This window comes from Podarcis pityusensis, assembly GCF_964106645.2.
Source record: "Podarcis pityusensis genome assembly, chromosome: 3".
NCBI lineage: Eukaryota > Metazoa > Chordata > Lepidosauria > Squamata > Lacertidae > Podarcis > Podarcis pityusensis.
Genome location: NC_138026.1, coordinates 98,997,791 through 99,020,745, shown reverse-complemented (window position 1 = coordinate 99,020,745; position 22,955 = coordinate 98,997,791). Strand labels below are relative to the sequence as shown.

The following is a 22,955-nucleotide window of genomic DNA, read 5'->3' as shown; positions in this document are numbered from 1 at the left end:
TCCATGCAGAGAATTTTTCCCTAGTAAACATTTCATTCTGAGCACCCATGACGTCATCACTGCGCTCCACCTCATACATATATTTTTACTTGTAAATTATTTGTTTATTTCATTTCTCTTTTTATCCACCTGTTTACATTATCTGAAAACTCTGAAATGCTTTACAGTGTTGTGGCCAGTTGTAGCTTGCTGAGTGTTAATGCTACACATGTCTGCTTTATGCAACTGAGCAGGGGGTGAATGGATAGAAGGATTATGAGGTATACCTTTAAGTAAACTTGTTATGTAAGGATAATGCAATTAAGTAAAAGTTGAATGTCAATGTTTACTTCCTTTTTTAAACATGGCTTAAGTTTAGTCAACTACTCAAAATCCAACATGGTATACGCCATAACCTTAAAGATAGACTGGTGTATTTTCATAGGAGAAATCCTTTGTCTAAAGCATCTTATGCATGACATTGTTTATTTTGTAGATACGTTTGTTAAGCTAACGTTGCTGAATTCTATGGGCCAAGAGATGTCCAAATGCAAGACATCTATCCGAAGAGGGCAACCGAATCCAGTCTACAAAGAGACCTTTATTTTCCAGGTGGCACTGTTTCAGCTTTCTGACGTTACACTCATATTGTCTGTGTACAATAAACGCAGCATGAAACGAAAGGAAATGATAGGCTGGATTTCTTTAGGTTTGAACAGTTCTGGCGAAGAGGAACTAAATCACTGGACTGAGATGAAGGAATCCAAAGGACAACAAGTATGTAGGTGGCACTCGTTGTTAGAATCTTAATGAGTAGTTGTGGCTCCACGTAATGTCAGGATTCCACGAGGCTGCCCCGCAGGTGCAACCAAGAGAAAGTGTTGCAGAAGTTACAATTCAACATTCCACTTTTACAGATGCACAAAATGCCGTGGAGCAGAATTTACTTTTGCATCTTCAGTTGACACCACTGAGTTCAAGTGACATGCACTGGACGCAGAAGAAAGAGCAATCCCAAGTCCTTATTTTGATGCTTTCAGGATTGTTTTGGTTCACATATCAGTTTTCCATTTAACTAATAGGTATTTTGTGTAAATCATCTACTATTGCAAAATTCTCTGATTGTGTTTGTTTTCTTAGAGGTGCTATGCTGTGTTATATATGACTTGTCAAGAAGCAGATTTAGAGAGCTGGGGGAGTAGTTAAATAGTGGAACACAAAAATTAGAATGTTGGCACACAGTAGTTGGAACATTGCTTCCCCACCCCCTTAGGAACTTACCATTTCCTTAACGGAGTTTAATTTTGAAGAACAACATGCAAGAGCACTCCTGCATGTTGACTGCTTATCAGATACACAAACAGCTCCTCTGTGGTGCCTGCTTTAGGCCGGGGGTTGTAACTCCCTATTCGCTCCCAAGAGCGGAAGTTGTTAGAATGATGAATCACTGCTAATGGTGTGCATAAACCCATCACAATTCATCCCTGGCAAACACCTTTTTGTGTTGTTTCAGGAGCTTACAGACTTGTTTGACCGGTGGCAGCAGTGAGAGAAAAGAAAAATGTGTGTGTACACCATGGGAAGGGAAGCCTCTCTCAAAAAACTTTCTGCTCTCTTGAACTATTGTGAGAGTGCCAATTTACCATGCAGGATCCTCTTGCGTGTCGTTTCCTTGGATCTGTCAAATCAGGTCTCAATATTTTTGGCATTGATCAAATTGTCTTTGAGTCCACCTCAGGAATAATCTCCACTTTATGCAGCCATCATTTTTTGTTTTGCGGATCCCTCGCAGGCCTATTTAGACAGGTTGAAAACACAGGATCTAAAGAGCTGCACAACTAATTCAGTGTGCCTAAAGGAGCTTTAGACATGTGTTTCTCAAATAGCAGCCCTCCATGCTTTGAAACTGAGAGGAATTTTCACAGTATGGAGGTCGAGTTTAAAAAAAAAAAAAGTTTCACTGCATGAACAGAAGCACCAGGACACAACTAAATTCACCCTATTTCCCCCAGTAGTAGAGCATGGTTGAAATCCTGTATGCAGTTTCTGGCAAGTCTCACTGATACCAGTGGCATTTTTGTTTAGGTAGCAGACTGCAGGACTACAGCTGATAACTTTACTAAAATTTCTTTGTCATTAAATCAGTTGGTCTTTATATGAACCTTGTATTACAAACCTTTGAAAATTCAAAGGTGATAAAATCTAAGGATTAAAACAGCTGGGAATAAGGACTTGGGTAATCTTAGATAATAAATAAGGGAAATAAACTTCTATGACATCTGTCAATTTATTTAACCTCAGCAATGTGTTAATCACAATATAAATCTTGGAAAGGCAGCTTCATGCATTATGAGATTTGAAGCACAAAGGAAAGTATGACTAGAGTCTGCTAGTTTTAAAGTTCTTGCAATAAATTGTTTCACCATTTTCTGTTTCATCTACTGGTAAATTTCAGGGATTCTGTGTGATACTGAAGCTTTTCTTGAGGATGAGGTTGGCATCATGATTAAAAATTAGTACAGTTTAAATAAGCACCTAGAACTTCTAGTATGCATATCTGAGGATGGAATCTCTATCTGTTGCAAGTGTTGTCAGAGCTCATGAATTCTTAGTTAAGTGCCAGATTCAGTTAAGATTTCTGGATGAGGTGAGTCTGTGAAAAAAGATTCATGTTTCCTTTATTTAGAGTGAGCTGATTGAGAAAGTGCATATTTATCACTGTTTTCTTCACAATATTTTTGAATGCCGCTAAGTTTGAGATCCAGTTTTTGCATGAATGGATACAAGTGCATCATATGAAATATTTGCAATGTTCCCAGTCTCAAAATTCTTAAGAACCTCCTTAAAAATTCCCAGCTGTTGTCTTGAAATTGTTATTCAGTGCCTTTCATGTTTCACCACTTAAATTTGTAACTGTAATGCGATGCTGAACTGGATGATTTAAGTCTTGATTGATTCAAAGATTTACCAAATGAATTTTCCTTCCTGTGTTGCATGAAGAGTATGGCACACAAAATATAATTTGTTAAAAGAAAACCATTCAGGAACTTTTGCAAACATAAATAATGTTAATAGTTGTTCAGTATAGAATAATCTTTCCAGTTTTGTTTCTTATTGATTTCGCAGTGCATCCTTATACAAGCCTTATTACAAGATTTTTTGTTTCAGAAGTCCTTACTTTACAACCTTTTTGTTAAAATGGAGACACTTGGGATCTAGTTGTAGATCTAAGCCTCCAGTTCCAATAAGGCTTACCAGAAAATAAGTACTATTGAACTCATTTAAACTTCTGAGTAAGCATATTTAGGATTGCTCTGTAAGACTTGCACTGTCATAGTGCCTTGAAGATTGGATTATGCATTCATACAGAGAAGGAGCAGACAAATAAACTGTGGCTTCATAACAATATTCCTAATTTTAAAAATGTATTACTTGGTTGGTGATTATGACCTAAGAGATTCCTAATTCACAAAGTTGTCTAATCAGGATTGTACCTCTGCATATTCTTTGCTTTTTAAAGTGCAGTATAGATACAGCTATTGAGTAATTCTGCTAAAAGGCAAGATAGAAGTGAGCAGAGTATTATTTTTTTATGAACGTTGTTTGTCATATTAACACCTTTGCCCTAATTTTCACATTGGTTGCCTTGTTTGGAAATAACCTTGTACACATAAAGCATTTGATGGGTAAGAAACATTCAAATCTTCTTCCATCTTTCTACAGGATTATTGTACAGGTATTAACTGAAAATTCAACTTTTGTACCATAAGACTTTTTAAAAACAACAACAAACATATTTGGGTATGTATTTAGAAAGGCCTAAAGGGAATTCACCAAGTCACATTAACATAAGATCCTGTTAATAGAACACTCCTTTCGGTGGTTCTTATTTTTATTTTGTTGTTTGGGATTATCATTACTGTATTAGTTACTAGATCCCCCCTCCCTTCTCCAACTAGCTCAAGGCAACAGATTAATGCCATTTTCAACTGTGTGAGGTCATATCTCCGTAGTAGAATACTTTGCATAAATGGTGCCCTAGGGTTAATAATTAATAGGTTCAGTGACTCCTTTTAGTGCAAGAAATGTCCTAAATGCATAGCAATTTGATGTCAGAAAAAATCATATAAAGTCTGTGTAAATTGTCACGTGCAATAACTGCATAATGTGTACACAAATTGGAAATGGCATGTACATGTAGTAACACAGGTACAGGTTTTAAAAGACAGTGTATGTGCAGTTTCCAGTTTTGTGCACACAACAAAATAGAGGCTAGTACATGTGAGTTAACAGTTTCTTCCTATATGGTGGAGTAACATGCTTAGGAAAGCAGTATGTGCTTAGCTTTTCCACCACCATGATACCAGAATATAGTGTGAGCTAGGGCCAACAGATGTATAGCCGTTTCGGTGTAGTTGCTGCCATAACACTGCCTCTCTAAAGCTAGTTCCCATGTTGTACTAGATCACAGAGCCATTTCCCATGCTACCTGACTTTAGTGTGGGAAGTATCTACATGGTCTGATCCAGCCTTCACCAGCCTGATACTTTCCAGATGTTTTGTGCTGGCTAGCGATGATAAGAGCTGTAGTCCAAAATTTCTGGAGGGCAGCAGGTTGGCAAAGGCTAGTCTGCCCTAACAACAGGATATAAATACAAAATATTATCTGGGGCAGACACAAGCAACTTTGTGACAGCAGTTGCACCCAAAATACCATATGGATTGCCCCCATTTTTTTTTTTTTACCCAAACATTGCAATTTTTCACGTGAAAGTACTGTGGGTTGTATCCCAGTCTAGTCCTACACAGAACTGACCCACTGAAGTTAATAGACATGGCTGACTTACTTTCATTAATGTAATGGGTCTACCCTGAGTAGAACTTAATTGGCTACAACCCTCTTTTTCTTTGAGTGCAGAAATTATATCTTGATTTGTATGTTTAGGGAAAGGGCCTTGTGGTGTTGAGGACTCTCGCAAGGGACTGTGTTGCTTCAAGTCCCTGTCTAGCAAGTCGCCCAGTGATTAGCAGGGCTCTGTACCGCTTGAGAGCGAGGCATTTTAATGTACTCATTTTGGGTGTCTTGGAAATATTCTTGCTTGATTGCTGTTGGCAAAGGGGCCGTCATGTTTTTCAAACTCTGACTTGGCATATTCGCTGTATCATTTCCAGCTGTTCCAACTGCTTTCTTGCTAATCTGTGGATTATTGCTGAATGCCAGCAAGGCTTTTATGGGAGGGGTATGCCTTTTATGGCAGGATCTTGCCTGCAGAAGATCCCCGGTTCAATCAGTGTCATATGTAGTTGAAAGGAACTCGGGTTGCAACGTTGGTGAAGATCTCTTGTCCAAAACCTTGAATGCCACTGAAGTACTGGGATAGGCAGGCCAGTGGTTTGACTCAGAAGTGGGAATCAGCCTCATGTGATCAAACTCATTGGGGCTTTTGTTTTTGCTCTTGATTTTAGAAGAACAGAAATTGCATCCTATGGGCGGGGGGAAGTCGTGTGGTGCCTGGTTCTTTTTCTGCTGTTGATTTTACTCACTGTTCATGTTTGGATTCTCTTACATTGTTTTAAATCGTGATGATTTTTCATTTTTGTTATGCACAGCCGTCTTGGATGTTTTACCAAAAAAAACACAAACTGGACAGGATATTAGTTTTTAAAATAAATGAATAAATGATGCCACTAAAGGCAAGTGACATTAGGCAACTACAGATGCTATGTGAATGACGTGTAAAGTATAGTACCCCTTTTAACATGGATGAGTTTGATTAAAAATCCCCTGTCTTCATTTTAATATCCTGTTCATCCTTTAGCAGCTTGGAATTTGTCTGCTTTAAAGCTAAAAAGAAAGGGAATCGTTTGAGGAACACTTCATTCAAATAGCAGTTATAGAATATCTGTCCTCGTGAAAAGAGAGATTAATTATAGATTCGCTTTTTTGGCAAATTGCGCTGTTCAAAGTCTGTAAGGCACTTACCAGGACTGGGAAGGTAGGAAGCCGCAGATTCACTGCTGCATCCTCAGCCCTACCTGCTGCTGCTGGACACAGGGAAAGGAGGGGTATTTCCTCCTCCGGCTTACTGCTGCTTCAGCTCCAGGGCTGGCACAGGATTGGGCCCCTTGGGGGATCCATGGGGATTTGGATTCCATCGGTCCATAATCTGTGGTGCCCCGAAATGCCCCATAACCTCTTGCCCAGGCATCTTCGTGGTAGACCCTCCCAACCAGCAGACACAAGTATGTGCCATCCTAGCCTCTCCCCCTGCCAACAACATTGTGAGGTTAGGGTGGCAGCCTTAACTCCTGAACAAACCACTGAGAGCACTTGCTTTTGGTTCTATGTTGACTGTGTGTTGTTCTCCCACTTGTTATGATTTCCATGTGGCAGTCCTTTCATTTTCCTGCTGCAATAGAGAACGCACGTGGGAGGGAAAGTGTTTTATCTGATCTTTAGCAGAGTTCATATTTCTGAATGACAAATTTAAAACTCACCTTCTGATAGGTTTGGGAACATCCCTTCAGGACTCTGGATGTTGTGCACACCTAGTTGCTTAAGACTAGAACTGGGCTGGGACCTGTTGCATTAAGATAATTTCTCTGTTTGACACTGGCATCACTTCTTATCTTTTGGCCTGCTGCTATTTTAAACCATGTAGAGAACTCTTATTAATTGCAAGAGGGTTTTCAACCACAGACAGAAATTCTAGGTGTGGATTAATTAGATACTGTGGTGATTTATGTATTTATTTGGCCTCCCTTACTATGGGAACCCTTGGGAAATGAGCTGCTCTGGCATGATACCACCTCCATGGCCACCAGACTCTCATTAAAATCAAATAGCGATTAAAAAAACAAAACGTGGTGGCTGGAGACTCAGTGTAATGCTAGAACCCTTTTCTACCATGATGCTGCACAAGGGATTCACCACGGGGTGATTGTGAACACGCACCATGGAGTGAACAGATTATTGTCTGAGTCGATCCTGGAGCTTTATGTCCTGCCTAAAGATTTAATCTTGTCAGTTGCAAGCCTTGTTACCCCAGTAACTGCTAGACATACTTCTCGTGAGCACAACATTTCTCACACATCAGCATGAGAATAGCATCCCTCTGCTTCCCCACAATAATAGAATTGGTAGGTTGGATAGTCCTGTGGATTGGCGCAGGAAATGCACAGCTTCCTAGAGCTTAAAAAAAGAAAAGAAAAACAACACAATGTTTTCTTCACAGCTTTCGCTGCGCAGTGCAGAGTTTTCATTCTTTTTCATGATTTGCATACCTGTTCCACAAATTTTAAAATCTCCCCTATCAAGTAGGCACATTTAAACACAAAAATTGAAGCTTGCGAAAATTTGGTTGAACTCTAGTATTTGCCTTTTCAAATTTCCCTATATTTTAAAGTTGTACCTTAACATTTAATAAAACGTTACTCAGTACTACCCATGCATATTTACTTGTATGAAGATTTACTTGTATGAACAACAACTCTGAAATTCCCTGTAGCAGCAACAAGATTTGGCATGTATCTCTTTAACGCTCGCGTTTAAGTTTTAACATTCATCAGAGGGGTGGAAAGGAGCTGGGAGTTGTTGTTGTTTGTGAGGTTTTTATATGAAATGTACTGTTTGCAGTTTTAGCTGCAGTTTTTATTTTTTAAAAAACTAGTGAAGAAAAAGTAAGCAGCAACTTTTCAGTTTGCATGAACATTGTTTCAATCAGCAAATCCGGTCAATTTCTCTGTAGTGCAGGGGCTCTAAGCAAATAGTATCAAAATCTCCCCTTTGATGTAAAATCTGAGTTTGTATAACTCCACATTTAGAAATGGCACAACCGAAGTCTTTTGGATATTGTGGCAAATTGTACGACAATGCAGAACAACTTTGTTCTTAGGCTGTAGCTGCCAACGTCCTACCCAAGGTCCTAGTTCCCTAATGCAGTGGTTCCCAAAATTGACAGACCATGCAATTATTTGTCTGCCTGTTTCAGCAGTTGTAACGCATTGTGCTAGAGGCTATATCTTTTCAGTTGTCTTTTATTCCTTGTTTTATTTCTTATATGTTGTACATATATTACATTGTGTTTGAATTTGAATTCCATAAGAAATAAAAGAAGCAATAAAAAACTGCTGGTGATCTACAGGCCACAGGTTGGGAACCACTGCCCTAATCTTGCACTGAGTACCTGATGCCTCCCCCCTTTGTTCTTCTGTATGCTGTGCAGCCCAATCCTTACCCCACTTATATCCATGGCCTGACAACCTCCATGGCTACAAAGCAGCTTATGGGTCCAGTCCCACTCACATAGCACCACAGCATGTGCCCCCAGCATCAGCGCCATGGGCAACTTGCCTGCTGTTCCTGCCTTGTCTCACCTCACCCAGCTGATAAATGCAGACATCAGGTTCAGGCAGCCCAGGTTAATGTACTTGGTACGTCTTTGTAACATTTTAAGCAACTATATTGTAACTTTGGACATTTAAGAAAATGTTTATTAACAATGCAAGTCACAGGCTACAAGGACGCTTCTGAGGGCGACATCCAATAATGCTTTAAAAATATCATTTTAATAACAATGTGTGATAAATGAAATGTTATTTCCTTTCCTTTTTTAAAATTAAGGCAGGATTCCCCCTTACTGAGGTTATGAACTTTCCTACAGAGCTTTCTTAACTATTTTTATAACTTGGATCAAATAATATAAGGTTAGATGCTCCATGAGCAATACTGTATCATAATGGTCCTGACCCATTGTCCTTACTCAGAGACTGATTCTGCAGGGTTTATTCATGCTGAACCACGCCCTATACATTATGTGATTCAGCTGATTTCAATGAGAACCCATTCACAGAATATATACTACCACGCAAAAACAGTGGTAGAACTGCACCACTCAGGACCAAATCCATTTTCCACTTCAAGTCAAAGGGATCTCAAAATGTAGTATTAATATGACCAAGAAGGCACATATCTATACATTCAGAAAAACCATGTGGTACATGGTTAGAATTCAGAAACATTAGAATTCAGAAGAGGGTTCATCTAAATGCCCAAAACTTTCTGCCTATAGAAACATTGCACATCAGACAGGATTTTCATCTAGCCATATTTCTGATGTGCAAGTTTTCTATATATAGGGACTTGGATGGCTGAATGTGAATTTTCTCTGCTTTCATTGGAAAACGGCACATTCAGGAGATCTGTATAATGTGCTTTTTCTGAATTCCTACATTAGCTCTTAGATTTATGATCCTTGAACTATTTCAAACATATTTATTGGTGATGATAAACTAATAAGTGATCTTAGAGCATTCACGTAAGCTGTTGTGGCATTATAAACAAAGTGTGTTTATGTGTTCCTTTCACTTTGTCGCAAATTTTTATTGTATTGAGAGATAAACCTGGCCCTGTGATGCTGTAGGTTATGTGAAGAAAGCACATGTCCACCAGATTTTAAAATGTGAGTATTAAAGACTTACTATATTACATATTATTCACATAATTTTCTACTGCTTACATACCACCGATACACTCGGTGCCTTGTTTCTTTGTAGAAAAGTAATATGGAGGACAACTGATGCTATCCTACTCCTTAGTGTCACTGTAATTGTGATTATTCTGGTCACAGGTTTTACACATTGTGTTCTTTTTCACATAATATAAAGGGCAATTTTGTTGGAAGGCCTCTTTTTTGCTGGCTTACTTTCCAGTAGAGTTGTCCACCCTAATATGATTGGTTGTATTTTGCTTATTTATGATTGTCACATGATGGGAGCCAAAGAACAAGCCCCATTTCTCATTTTTATGGAAAGGCAATGTTGTTTCCATGTGATCGGATTTTACAAATATGAACTTGACATGTTGAAGTATGTTGGAAAGTATCTTAACAAGTTGCATAATACTATGTTAAGAGCAAGAATGTTAATTTTTTAGATTCCATTGGTCAGACCTGCCCACAAGACAAAAATCTAAATGAAAAGTAAAATCTGCTTTACATTATATTCCTTATTCATCCATACGTTAGAACAACACAAATTTATTATTGTTAGAAGTTTATTAGTGTGTACTGATTTATCTGTATGAGCTATCCCAGGCATAGGCAAACTCGGCCCTCCAGATGTTTTGGGACTACAACTCCCATCATCCCTAGCTAACAGGACCAGTGGTCAGGGATGATGGGAGTTGTAGTCCCAAAACATCTGGCGGGCCGAGTTTGCCTATGCCTGAGCTATCCGGATCACCATGAGAGAGGACATGCATAGAAGAAGAGAGACTCCACTCCCTTGCACCTATCCCCTCTGCATGCAAGGACATCACAGGGAATTAAAGACCTGTGTGTCTCCATTTTGCCATTCAGCAGCCCCCTGCCCCCATTCTCCATACAAGGATGCCCTCCATATGGTTCTTAACCAGATGAACTGGTTGAAAATATAAATGGCCTTTTTCACAGACCTCCCATTTTTGTTCTCCTGCCTAATTTCATACTTCTAAAAAGCAGCCATCCTTCTCAATTCACACACAGCTCTGAATTTTGCAAGGTCACAAAATGTGTTCGAAATTTATTTGAGTAATGTGTGCATAAAAATGCATATATTCGTGAAAATAATGTATAAGCAAATATTATATTGGGGAAATTACTTGCAAACATATGTACATTGTGGGAAATTGTTTGCAAAAGTTTGCATATTAGGAGATACTCACACTAAAATGATGATGGGAACTTAAAACAACCCAATTAGATGATGTGGAGAAGTGAACTTAAGACTGGAAAAATGAGGAGTGGAGAGATTCAGCCATGACTACATGATACCTAAACTTTATGAGAATCTCTCTATTCATAGTTGCTGTGCCTACAGTGGACTGGATTGAGCACTGTTTACATTTACAGTGAAGAATGGATATTTTATTTACTGTACATATCTTATGGATAATAATGTTTCTTTAGAACAACTCTACATTTTGTTTTATTTCTTTGTTCACTGGAAAATGTTAATTTTTTTAATACTAAGATTTTGTTTTCATCTTCTGTTTTTCTACTATCACCGCAACTTGTTTAGGAATCTTTAATGAAAAATTGTGTTAACAGAATAGCGGTTAAAAAGAGGATACTATTCTGCAAAATGGTATGCTGCACATTTAAAATATGTAATTTGAACTGTAAAGTACCTGGAAATTAAAACACTGAAGTTATGACCAAGTCACCAACAGCCTTTAAGTCCATAAAATATCCATGAGTGGACCAGAAACCTTCCTGAATTAACTTGGTTGACCTGAAACATCAGTGTCCAGTTAATGTACTTTTTTCTGATGATGCTTAGAATGGAAATGTAAGGAACTCTCCTTTTAACACTTTGATATCCTTTAGAAAGCATGGATCTCGTAACTGATTCCTGCTGTTGATTTAATGCATTCTTACTGCTTCTCCTAGCTAACTTTTCCCTTTTGCTGTTACTGTACTTTCAGTTGAATAATCAGCATTTTCTATAAATAAACTGTTCTCTATTTTTAATACTCCTTTTCATTCGTTTACCTAATTTATTGTCCAGTATGAATCTTTTTCAGTGTCACTGTTGTTGAGCTAAACGTTGTGGTCTGACCATTTAGATGGATGTTGACACAAGTGATAATTCTAGTAGCAGTTCTTGAAATCATTGCTCAAAATGTGGACTGTTATCTAATATTAAGATGGATTCATAATTAAGGCAGCAATGTTACTCACACTTTTTTTTAAGCAGAATTCCCCACAAAACTCAACGGGACTTTTGACTAAGAATGTGTGGAATTGGGCTGCACATGTTGCATTAGCACAATGGTTCAATTCAGCTGAGAAACCATGATTTCTTGCTACAAAAAATTGTCATGGTGAGCCTATGGCTTGCCTCCTTCCCCTCCCCTTCTTTCTTTCATGCCAAAGAAGAGCTCAAAAGTTTCCTTCTTTAGCCACAGTTCCATCTTTGGCTAGCAAACTATAATGCCTCTGGCTTCAGTGTTCTATGCACACACATGGCAGAAGCTATACAGAAGCTGCCCCAAATGATGCAACCCAGAAAAAGTAAAATAAACAAATAAATTTATTTTTTTTAACTTAATACTGCCTCTTCCAGTTGTTCTGAGATTACATAAAAAGAGGGGGGACACATCAAAACCAGAGGGTGGGGGACACACAGGAAAGAAAGAACTTGAATGGAAAAGAAGATGGAAATTTCAGCAGGTGCTGAGGGGTATATGAGGCCCTTGAACTGCAAATTGCTTTCCTGTGATATAACACATAACTGCCAAAATTTCCACTGGCCTCCCCCCCCCCACCGCCCAGTTATTTTCATGTCCCATATTGAATTCATTTTGGTGGTGTAGACATGGTAAATCAGTCATCAAAAATATTAGGCCACTAATCTTTGTATTGGTACACCTGCCCATGCATTTTTGGCACATAAATAGCCTGTAAGAAGGATGAACATATTGTTTCATTTATTTATTTTTTAAAGAAAAAAATCTGTGTGTTTTGGTACCCGGAGGCAAAACTTACTTGCCATAGGCAAGTGCCTATTTACAAGCCTGATCTTAGCTAGCATAATTTTTTTAAGGATCATTTTGTTCTCTGTGTGTAAATCCCATCCTTCCTTAATTATATGGAATGTAGTTCTGGAAGTTTTTTTTTTCAGAAGAATGCACATACTACATGAGATCTGTAACAGGAGTGTGAAGTGCAGAATACATTTAAACAATTGGTTGTCATTCTAGGCAATCTAAATTAGATGTGATGTGTAAATGCTGCAATCTAAAAGAACAAAAGCTGTAAAGTGAAGCAGTGGCAATTAGAAAGCACATATCCAGGAATACAAGCAGAAAGAGTTGCTTTGAGGGGAAAGGAAGTAAGCATTTATATAAACAGCAAATGGGTTATATAAAAAAGAGGAACGCTATTCAAATATCACCAAAGGCTATATACAGACAACAATTCCAGCCGACCAATGGAAGCATGTCTCCGATCTGTATAATTGGCAAAACTACAGTAATATTGGAAAATTAATAAAAAAATTATTCATTTTTTAATTGAAGCATCTCTCCCAGCTGTGGTGGTGAAGCTAACCCTGAGCTGACAGCTTGATCACTATCAAGGGCAGCAAGAATCTTGCTGCAGAGGGAGACACTTGTTCTTAATTTCTAACTGCAGTGGTGTGAAATTAAGGAAGGTGGCATTTCTAACAGAGTTGAAAGTGGTTTGAGAGAGGTTTTGCTTCTCACGGCTTGCATGTATACCACACAGGACTTTCAGGGTTTGGGGAACTAGATAAAATCCTGCAAAGGCTGTTTCTTCAAGACAAAAACTCTACAGGCAATGAGTGATCCCTCCTTCAAACAGTTTTCATCTCCAGGAGAAAAATTTCTCCCTCAAAAGGCTTCTGGCCTAGTCAAGTTCGCTTCCACAGAAGCCTTTGAAGAAAATGTTGTTGAATATGAAAATCATAGAATTGTAGAGTTGGAAGGGGCATTGAGGGTCTTGCAGTTCAAACCCCTGAAATGCAGGAATCTCAGCTAAAGCATCAATGACTGATGGCCATCCAACCTCTGCTTGAAAATATACAAGAAAGGAGAGTCTACAACAACAACAACAAATTTATTAAATTTGTGAGGTCCATGCCTTTACACAAAATACCATAAAACATTATTAAAAGATAAACAAAAAGATTATAAAAGTAAGCTAAAATTCATGCCATTCTGTCCCAGCAAGGAAACTACCCAATAAACCCCACCATTCAGGGAAGAAGATACAACAACAGGTTAGGAGAGCAATGGGAGGGACCTCACCGTTTCATCCAGGAACCATACCCTAGTTTTCATAGCCTTCACCACAAAGACCGCTACCACGTGAGAAATCCGTGGATCAGCGTCCACCAGTAAAAACTTTACTTGGTCCTCAGAGTTGACTATTGATTTGGGAATAGTTTGTAACATCGCATCCCTGAAGGCCGAATAGATGGGACAATACAACATGTAATGTATGAGATCCTCTTTGGTTCTCATATAACAAGGACATATCCGCTGCTCTACTGGGATTTTTGCATATCTGCCTGACAGATAGGCCGTAGGAATGGTTTGAAAACGGGCCATAGTAAAGGCTCTCCGAAGAGTGGGATTGGTGATATTCGCCAAGTAATTGGCGCAGATTTTGACTGCTTTCAGTCGGGGAAGCCAGTGGGAGGACCCTGGGATCTGTATTTTTGTGGTATCTAACAGAGCGTCTCTCTCCAGGATCCATTTCCGGACTTTGTCCGGGCTCCACCGTTTGAGGATATTAAACTCCGGTAGGGCGTATCTAACCAGGATCTCAGATAAGTTTTGGCGCCAAGTGGTGTTCTTTTGAAAAGATACAAAGGCTTGTTTGGCCAATAAGGTGTTTGAAGTGTTTGCAAGGTTGATGTAAAATCGAGTCTACAACAAGCAGTGCTTACTGTCAGAAAGTTCTTCCTGGTGTTTAGACAGAATCTTCTTTCAAGTGGACCCTTTAAAAATATATGTGTTGTTTTTTTAAAATTAAAGCAAGGAAGCATTCTTGACATGGCGGAACACTGCTAAGTTGGAAGAATGTAACCTGGTTCATTGTTTATTCTTTCTTTCTAGGACTACATGCTAAATAGTAGATACACACGCATCCTTTGTTGTACTAAATAAGCCTGGGGTAGGGATTGCTCATCACAAGTAATCTCATAGACACTATTGAACAAGTGCCGGCAGCATTCATACATATTTGTAACACCGCAGTGGCTTGGGCTGCTGTGAGCCATCTTACATTTTCTCCAGGCACCTTTTGAACATTTTTAGACAACTGTAGTACTGATGTGACATGACAAACACCATGACTTGAGAGAAATACAGGTATGTTTGCTACAGGCAGTATAAGTGCCACTTCCACATATCTGAAAAGTTATCTGTACACAACCTTGGACTTGCCCAGATTGTCTCGGATACTAAATTTCTCTTAGGCCAAATGTAGAAATTACGGCACTCCAAGTGACGTTTGGGCAGCTTGCCCCCACCTCCACTCTCATGTTTAGTATTTGGCTACCGGAACTGCATATTCCTCTGAAGCAAAGGAGCCAATTTCTAGGGGCTGTGGGGTCTTCAGCCCCCACAATAAAATATCTGAGGCTAGCTGGGCCCCCGCAAAGTTGATATGTGCGCATTGTGTCATGTGATCGATTATGTGGGGCAGGGCTTACCTGGGCCCCCACAATATTTCATTCAGGTTGGCACCCCAGTTCTGAAGGTAGTGCTAGCATGCAGATAGCTGCATCTGATTGGGATGGCACATGTGGTAAAGAACTTTGAAATGTTCATTTATGTACTGTGGTGTCACAGGATAGGCTTTTGAGTGACTCCTGTATCGGGAATAAAACATTTAAAATAAACTCTTATGGATAACAATAGCCCTGGCTTCTTTAGATGTTGTGCTTTCCCCTCACATAAATGATTCTCATTTGAGATTTTCATGTACACTGGCAATAGTGTGGGCCACACTTGCCCATCCAGCAACCCCATGAGTAATAACGGGTGTTCCCATGCTGTTCTGGGGATGCAAATGAAGCAATCAAATGGGCAGGGCTTACCTATTTCCCACCTCCTGGTCAGTTTGCCAGTAGTAAGTTAAGTACAGTAACCTTTATAATACAAAGTTTATATTTTCAGAAGTGCTGCTGTCTGGCCAGTTATATCCTCTTCCTCCTCCTGAGTAGGTACACCTGTAGTTTCACCACCATGCTCTGTCGTGGATGCTTTAGTTGAGATTCCTGCATTGCAGGGCATTGTATCCCTTCCAACTCTAAAATTGTATCCTTCTATGATGCTATGAACTGTCCACTGTTCTTGCTGCCCTTGAGCAGCAGATTGTGTTTAAGCTCTAATATTAACTGTGCTGTTTCTTCTAGCTTCTCTAGTGCAGAATCTGCATTATGGCAAGGAAGGACACATTCCATATTGCTCTTGAAAGCAAATGTAGGCCATCAGTATGTAATAACTGGAGCTGGAACTTTGCCAGAACATTTGGATTAACTACCTACATGGAGAAAATATGGCCTGGGGTCTTTAATTAACTGAAGTAATTATCATCTCTCCTTTACATCTTATCCAGCAGATGGCATCTCCAGAAAGTCAACTTTTCCTTACCACTCCTCCCATACTAGGGGCACTAAAACTGCAAACAGGCAACCACGGAGTTAGCGTCGTCAGCGTTTACAGCATCAAATGTAAACCCTATGCAAGCTACCTTCATGTAGCTTACAGAAGATATTACTTACATTAACAGTATGTCTTCATAAGATTCAATAAATTCTCTCAGCAGCGCATGGGACTTAGCCGAGGATAGTTAGAGAAGAAAGGGTATGTACTCTTAACCCAGCTGTTCCACTTATTTCTAGGAAACATGTTATTTTTGCCAGATAACTCATTTCTCTAGATATCATTCGCCATTTTTGCAATCATTATTTTCAAGTGCAGAAAGGATGCCATTTGAAAAGATAATGCATGAAATATGTGGGTATCTAGCCCAGTCCTCTCTTTCCAACCTTTTCTGTCGGACAACAGTCAACATTTCAAAGTAGATCATCTTTGCCCCTGAAAAATGCATATAATTGAATGATTTGATTATTGCCAACAGTGCAACATGGCCAAAAAACATTTTATTTCACAAGGTCACATTCCAAATGCATTAGTTCTTATGAGCAGTATTTTCCCCCTGATAAACAACTCACACCATGATTGTCTGAGCTCACTTCCATTGAACAACAACTCCAGCTCAGTTCTCCCCATCACTATTTATTATAGGAGCTCCTATGACAAAGTAGCGCTAACTATCAGCTTGGCAGTTGCACTGCAGATGCAGTATTCTCATTATATGTTGCTGTGAACCAGTTGTTACTCAGAAATGTGCAGGTTTCCAGGTATTGAAAATCTTGGAAGTAGTGTGTGATATACTTTGGTATCTAACAGCCACACTGCAATCAGTTTTAAGTTGGCTATTCAGCTTTGTTCAAGTGGTGTTATATTACTCCCACTGTTCCAAGTTATGAAACACGATTGTTGCAAGAAAAATCTTAATTCCCCTTTTGCTGCGTATCTTTTTCTCGAAAAGTGCAGGAAGTCTTAAGCCAATTGAAAGTTGCAAAAATTATTTTAAAAATTAAGAAGTCGCCAGGTCTAGATAGTACACAAGAGTTTCAAAAAAGGTCAAATGTGAAATAGTGGATTTTTGAAAATAAAATTTGTCATTAAAATCAGTTTATGGGGTGTAATGAATACATCACACCCCATAAAGTAGGGGGGAGCTTATTAAGCATTGTTAAGATTTTTAGTTAAAACAATTAAAACATTAAAAAGATAAAAAACCACGCTTATTGGTTCCCTACCTTCTTTCTGTCTTTATTAGTTTTATAATGCACATGGATAAGGTTCTGGAGAAAGGCATGTGTTGCATCTCCCATCATCGCAAGAACAGTGCTGTGCAATACAGGAAACTGGCAAGTGCTTAATTCACCCTTCATCTCCAGTCACTGCCTTGTCGTCTCTGAATGTTAATAAATAGTAAGAGGTGTGTTATTATCTAATAACTAGGGTGCCTTACACACACACCCGCCCAGGAATTGGAATTCATAAAGAACTCCTCAAATAATTCTCAGTGTCCTGGTGCTGAGGACAGCCTCCTGATTTACTGCAACATCCTGAAGAGCTTCTCCCTATGCCTCCCGCCTTGGAATTAATAATATTTGCACTCCAGTTTCTCTCTCTTTCCCTGCCTCCCTCTCTCCAGCTCTCTTGCAAGTGCCCACGCTGCATTGCAGCAAGATGTATTTGTGTTCTAACTTGCTTCTTCATCCCGGTTCAGTTCCCCACATGTCCTTCTGGCACCTGCCACTTTTTCTTCTCCATATTTGCCACTAGGGTCTTCCTGCCTCTCTATTTCTTATTAGTTTTAACCAGAGAATTGCCAGTCCATCTTAAATTATAGTGCTTATATGGTCCATCTTTTATTTCAATAAAAACCTGCATGTTATTCAATCTTTGTCTTTTAAGGTTTGGCCTGTTGTCCAGTTACTGGTATGTGTAATTTACCCCATGACTTTGAGCTGAAGACCCAACATATGTTTCTCTCATACATACACATTTCCCCAGCACATGTAAATGAGGACATGCAGCAGTAACCCCAAGGATCTGTGGTGGGACCTGTGTTATTTAATTTATAGGGGTCAGGGGTAAGCATTGGGGTGGCCAAGTCTGTGAATGACATCAAATGATTGAGGATGACGGAAACCAGTGAGCTGTGTAGAGCTCTGGAAGGGCCCTTCCCAAGTGGGTGGCTGCAGGAAATTGGGATTGTGGTAGATGAAACCCCGTGACCCAATGGGTAGCAGTGTCTCATAAGACAAACTCCATGCTGATCTTGAAAAAAGGCAAGGGACTGAAAATACGGCAGCTAAACTGTACACACTTGGGAGTGGGTCCTAGGGAATCTAACAGGACTTACTTCTGAGTAGACATTGAAAAACTGTACGGCAAAACAGCAAGCACAACAGTACCCCTATGCATGCTTATAACCATAATGTGACCACACTGAAATACTCTGTGCAACTCTGATCATTCCATCTCAAAATGCACATCACAGGGTTGTGAAATGTGCAGAAAAGGGAATCCCCAATGATCAAAGGATTGCAGCCTCTTTCCTGTGATGCAAGGTTAAGTGTCTGGGCCTGTTTGGCTTGGCGGGGGTGGGGGGGAGTATCTCAGGGAGTATCTAGCACAGATTTATTACACATCATATGGAGAAAGTTAATTTATTTCTTCGTCTCTCTGCTATATCAATGGAATCTTACTGCATCTCAGTAAAAATTAGATTTAGGACAGGCAATGGAATATATTTAGGATAGACAAAATAAAACATAGAATCATAGAACTGTAGTGTTGGAAGGGACCACAAGGGCCATCTAAGTCCAACCCCCTGCAACGCAGGAATCTTTCTGTCCAGCATGGGGCTCAAACACACAACCCTGCAGTTAAGAGTCTCCTGCTCTGCCAACCAAGCTGTCCAATACAGTGTATGGAATTCACTGCCGTTGGAGTTAGCAATGGGCACTGGCTTACAGAAGGCTTTAAAATGTGATTGGGCAAATTTAATGCCTATTAGCCAGAACTGCTAAATAGAACCTCCAGGTTCAGATGCGGCGTAGCAGTTGCCAGGAGAGACAAAGAACAGAGGATGCTCTTGCCTTGAATTCCTGGAAGCATCTGTCTGGTCACTTTAGGGGGAAAGGATGCTAGACTAAATGGCCTATTTGCCTCACCCATCAGGGTTCTTTTGTTGCTCTACTCTCATCTTTCTTGACTCAGGTGGTCAGCCTCATTTATTTCCCCTTTTCTCCAGGTAGAAGAGCAATGCCCTGCTGCAAATCCTTAATCTGCATGGAAAGTATATAAGCTGATTTGTGTATTATCCTCACTGTTTCAGTCATCCTGACCATGTCCAGAATACTCGTCATCCCAATATAGTGCAGCTGTTTTGAATAATCATCAGCCTGTTTCCTCGCATTCAGTGTTTTGTTTTGTTTTTATAGGTGAGCAGTAAGACTAAATTTCTGTTCTTTAAAGGGATTGTGTTGCAAAAGATATTTTACTTGAGACATCTGGAGCTATTTGCTCTGCAGGCAACTTACTTTAATGCGGTTGCTCTCTGTGTGAATTACACTGGATTACGTAGGTTGTTCTCTAGAAACTGGTGGCTCGATGGCTCTGCTCTGGGGCAGGGGGGATAGACTAAATGGTGTTTAGTCTATCCCAAGTGTACAGGTCTGAGAAGAAACACTTAGTCATGCTTCTCACTTAGAGGAAAATTGCATTATTAAAGATTGTAACTTGTTACAGTAGTGCAATTTTGGACTTGTATCTGTATGACAACATACACAACATGTCCATTTCAGTTGTGCAATTATAACTCTGAGCATAAATACGCACTGAACGGCAATACATCTTCCATTTTACGAAGACAACTGTCTAACACTAAAGGGAGATTCTTTTGAAATAAAATATGTTGAGAGATTCAGGGCAGACAAAACAAAGTACTACGCAGTGCATAGTTAAACAATGGAACTCACTCCCACTGGAGCCAGTGATGGCTGCCATCTTGGATGGCTTTAAAACATGGCTGGCCCAAGACATTTTGGCCCCTGAGGAGAACCACAAAATGGCACTCCCTCCTGCTACAATAGAAGAAGGGGGTGAAGCTCTACATCAGGAGCAAGCAGTGTGTGGGAGGATAAAGATCTTTATCAGGAGCAAGGGAGGAGGAATAAAATCATCCTTACCAGACAGCTGAAGTGGGGATCAAAGGCTGTCACGCGGGGGAAAGGGACCTGCTCTGAAGAACACTGGGTGGGTGCAGAGCCCAGGAGACCCCACAGAGCAGCCCCCACTATTTCCTCTCTTAAGTGTGGGAGGAGAGCAGCAATGTCTCCTATTCACTGAGGGGCTGCAATAGAGGTGGCATGGGGGGGGCTGCCAGGGAAGCGCCTCTAAGGAGTGAGCTGCAGCCATCGTTGCCACCTTGGTGGCAGCAGTGGACAATACATTCCTTTGCTGACTATGGATGCTGCCACCCGAGGTGGTCACCTCACCTCGTCCCATGGGTGGGCCAGTCCTGCTTTGAGAGAGGTTTAGACAAATTCATGGAGGGTAAAATCAAGTGGTGAAACTAATCCCTGATGCAAACTTTTATAATTCTATAAAATCAATGTACAAATGAGATAGGCATATTTGCAGATGCTAATTCCCCAAACTTGATATTTGCTCTGCTGTCTGATTTTTCCATCCTGTGTTTCAGACCCCTCCAGTGCCTGACTGAGCAGTACACTTGAGGCACTATATAAAAATGCATTGTTGCTAAATATTTCAAAACTTTAATTGTGACCTTGGAAAAATCCCTTACGTTTAACAACTCTAGGAACCCATCTATGCCAGAATGCTATAGTGGACTTTGGCAAGCTAGTCAATGTTTGCCTTTTTGATATTCATTTTCTTATTATTTTGTTATTGGTTTGTCTTCATGCTTGAAAAGCATAGTATAACCACATTTAAAGACCACATTTAAAGATACTAGATCATTGTATCTCCTTTCTCCTTATACTGTTGGCCCTATACTGTTGGTAAAACAGACTGAAAACTCACCTACTCTGTTGCATGATGTTATGATATATCTGATGCTATCATAGTTCAATGCATCTAAGAAAATGACTCCTAATCCTTAATATGCAGGAATCCTTAATGTGCTAATCTACATATTTTTGTAATGGGGTTGTGATATCATCATCATCATCAAATTAAATTTTTACACTACCTTTCATCAAAAGATCTCAGGGCAGTTCACAATTTTCATATAATTTACCCTTTGATTTAAATCAGTGTTTCCCAGAATTGGGTCTCCAACTGTTTTTGGACTTCAACTCCCATCAACCATAGCTAGCAAGACCAGTGGTCAGGGATGATGGGGACTGTAGTCTAAAAACAGCTGGAGACCCAAGTTTGGGAAACACTGGTTTAAAGTAATGAAACAAATGGTCTGCGAGTCATAATCACTATTGTATTAGCTGCAGTGCTTCATGCTTCTTGTTTTGTGGACTCCTGGATGATTTAGACTTGAGAAAACAAAGGTAGCTCAGAAATCAAACAGTTCAGTGACAAACCCCGGTGAAACCTTCCTTTGCGGGCCGAATATTTTGGAGATTTGTTGATCTTCCATATTTTTTTGGAACGGTTTTGGCTTGAAATATGTTTTAACCTGCCCAAAGCCCCCAGGATAAGAATTTTAAATTAGCACAACCTACACTGCGGGAAAATGCCTGTAGATTCCCCAGACTCGGAGCACATTTTGCCTCATCGTGCGTTCATTAGAGATGCAGCATGTATCAACGACGGCAATTAAACAGCAGGCAATCTGTGAAGTTCACCCTATAAATAACCAGAGTGAACTTCACCAGTTGCCCTTCACCCTAGTTTGCTATAATGGGCGGACCGCTTTCTGATAATAATGCAGCCCTACCTAGTAGCCTTCCCGCCAGAAAACCAAAAGGACCCACGTTGGGTTGGACCAGGCGTCGTCCTTCTTCTACCGCCTAACCCAGTGCCCAGTCTCCAGCAGGGAGCCGTGGCAATGGTGCAGGAAGCCGCCACGAGGTACAAAGCAGGGCATGAGGGTCTCCCTCAGCATCTGGCGTTGAAAGGTCTCCTGCTGCCTCACAGGCAGACGCAACGGCAGCCTCGAGCTCTCCTCCTCCTCCTCTCCAGATCGCGGCACCTGGCCTCCTCCTGCCTGGCCTCGCAGCAGCGCCTCATCTGTTTCCTATCAATGGCGCGCTGGCTCGGGGAGGATGAGAGGGCGGCAGGGCGGGAAACGCCAGGCTCTCCCCCTAAACAACAATGGCCTCCTTGAGGAGAGAGCAAATTAAGCCCTCAGCCCATGTGTGGCAGGAGGAGCCATTCAGCGGGGAAAGGGGGCGACAGAGGCTGACTGAGGGGGGATGGCGTGAGGGGGGGAGGGAAAGGTGGCTGCCCTTTCGCCTTAGCTGGACACGGAGCGGAGGAAGGCGAGAGAGAGAGAGAAAGAGGGTTTTATATTATATATTTTTTATTAAAGGTTTTCTTGAGGCGGGGAAAGGTTTCCTCACACTCTCACTCTCTCCCCGCTTTGCTTAGCCAGCCAGTTCCAGCGCCTCTCTCGCGTCTCTCCTATTCCTCTTCTAACCCTGGGGGCATCCTGAGGAGAGCACATAATATAGATATATATACGCGCGCGCGCACGCACAACATACAGTATAAGCGTGTATACACACACACACACATAATCTTTTACTATTCATTCAGGGGGGCATGAATGTGCAGAAACAGGACTGACTGGTTTCACGCGCTCCTTCGCTTTGGGAGCGAGCCTCTCTCTCTC

General features: G+C 40.5%; 1 protein-coding gene across 6 annotated transcripts in view; it reads left to right on the top strand.

The window, feature by feature from the left end:
- Positions 1 to 11,489, top strand: part of SYT14 (synaptotagmin 14) — a gene marked incomplete at its 5' end in the record, with an annotated part of 92,724 nt that extends 81,235 nt beyond the window's left edge. For all 6 annotated transcript variants that reach the window (XM_081000520.1, XM_081000518.1, XM_081000517.1 and 3 more), the window contains one exon: positions 476 to 11,489. In XM_081000520.1, coding sequence (XP_080856646.1) covers positions 476 to 789 — 314 coding nt within the window. In that variant the 3' untranslated portion in view covers positions 790 to 11,489. The remainder of the gene's footprint in view (positions 1 to 475) is intronic.
- Between the last annotated feature and the right edge of the window lie 11,466 nt (positions 11,490 to 22,955).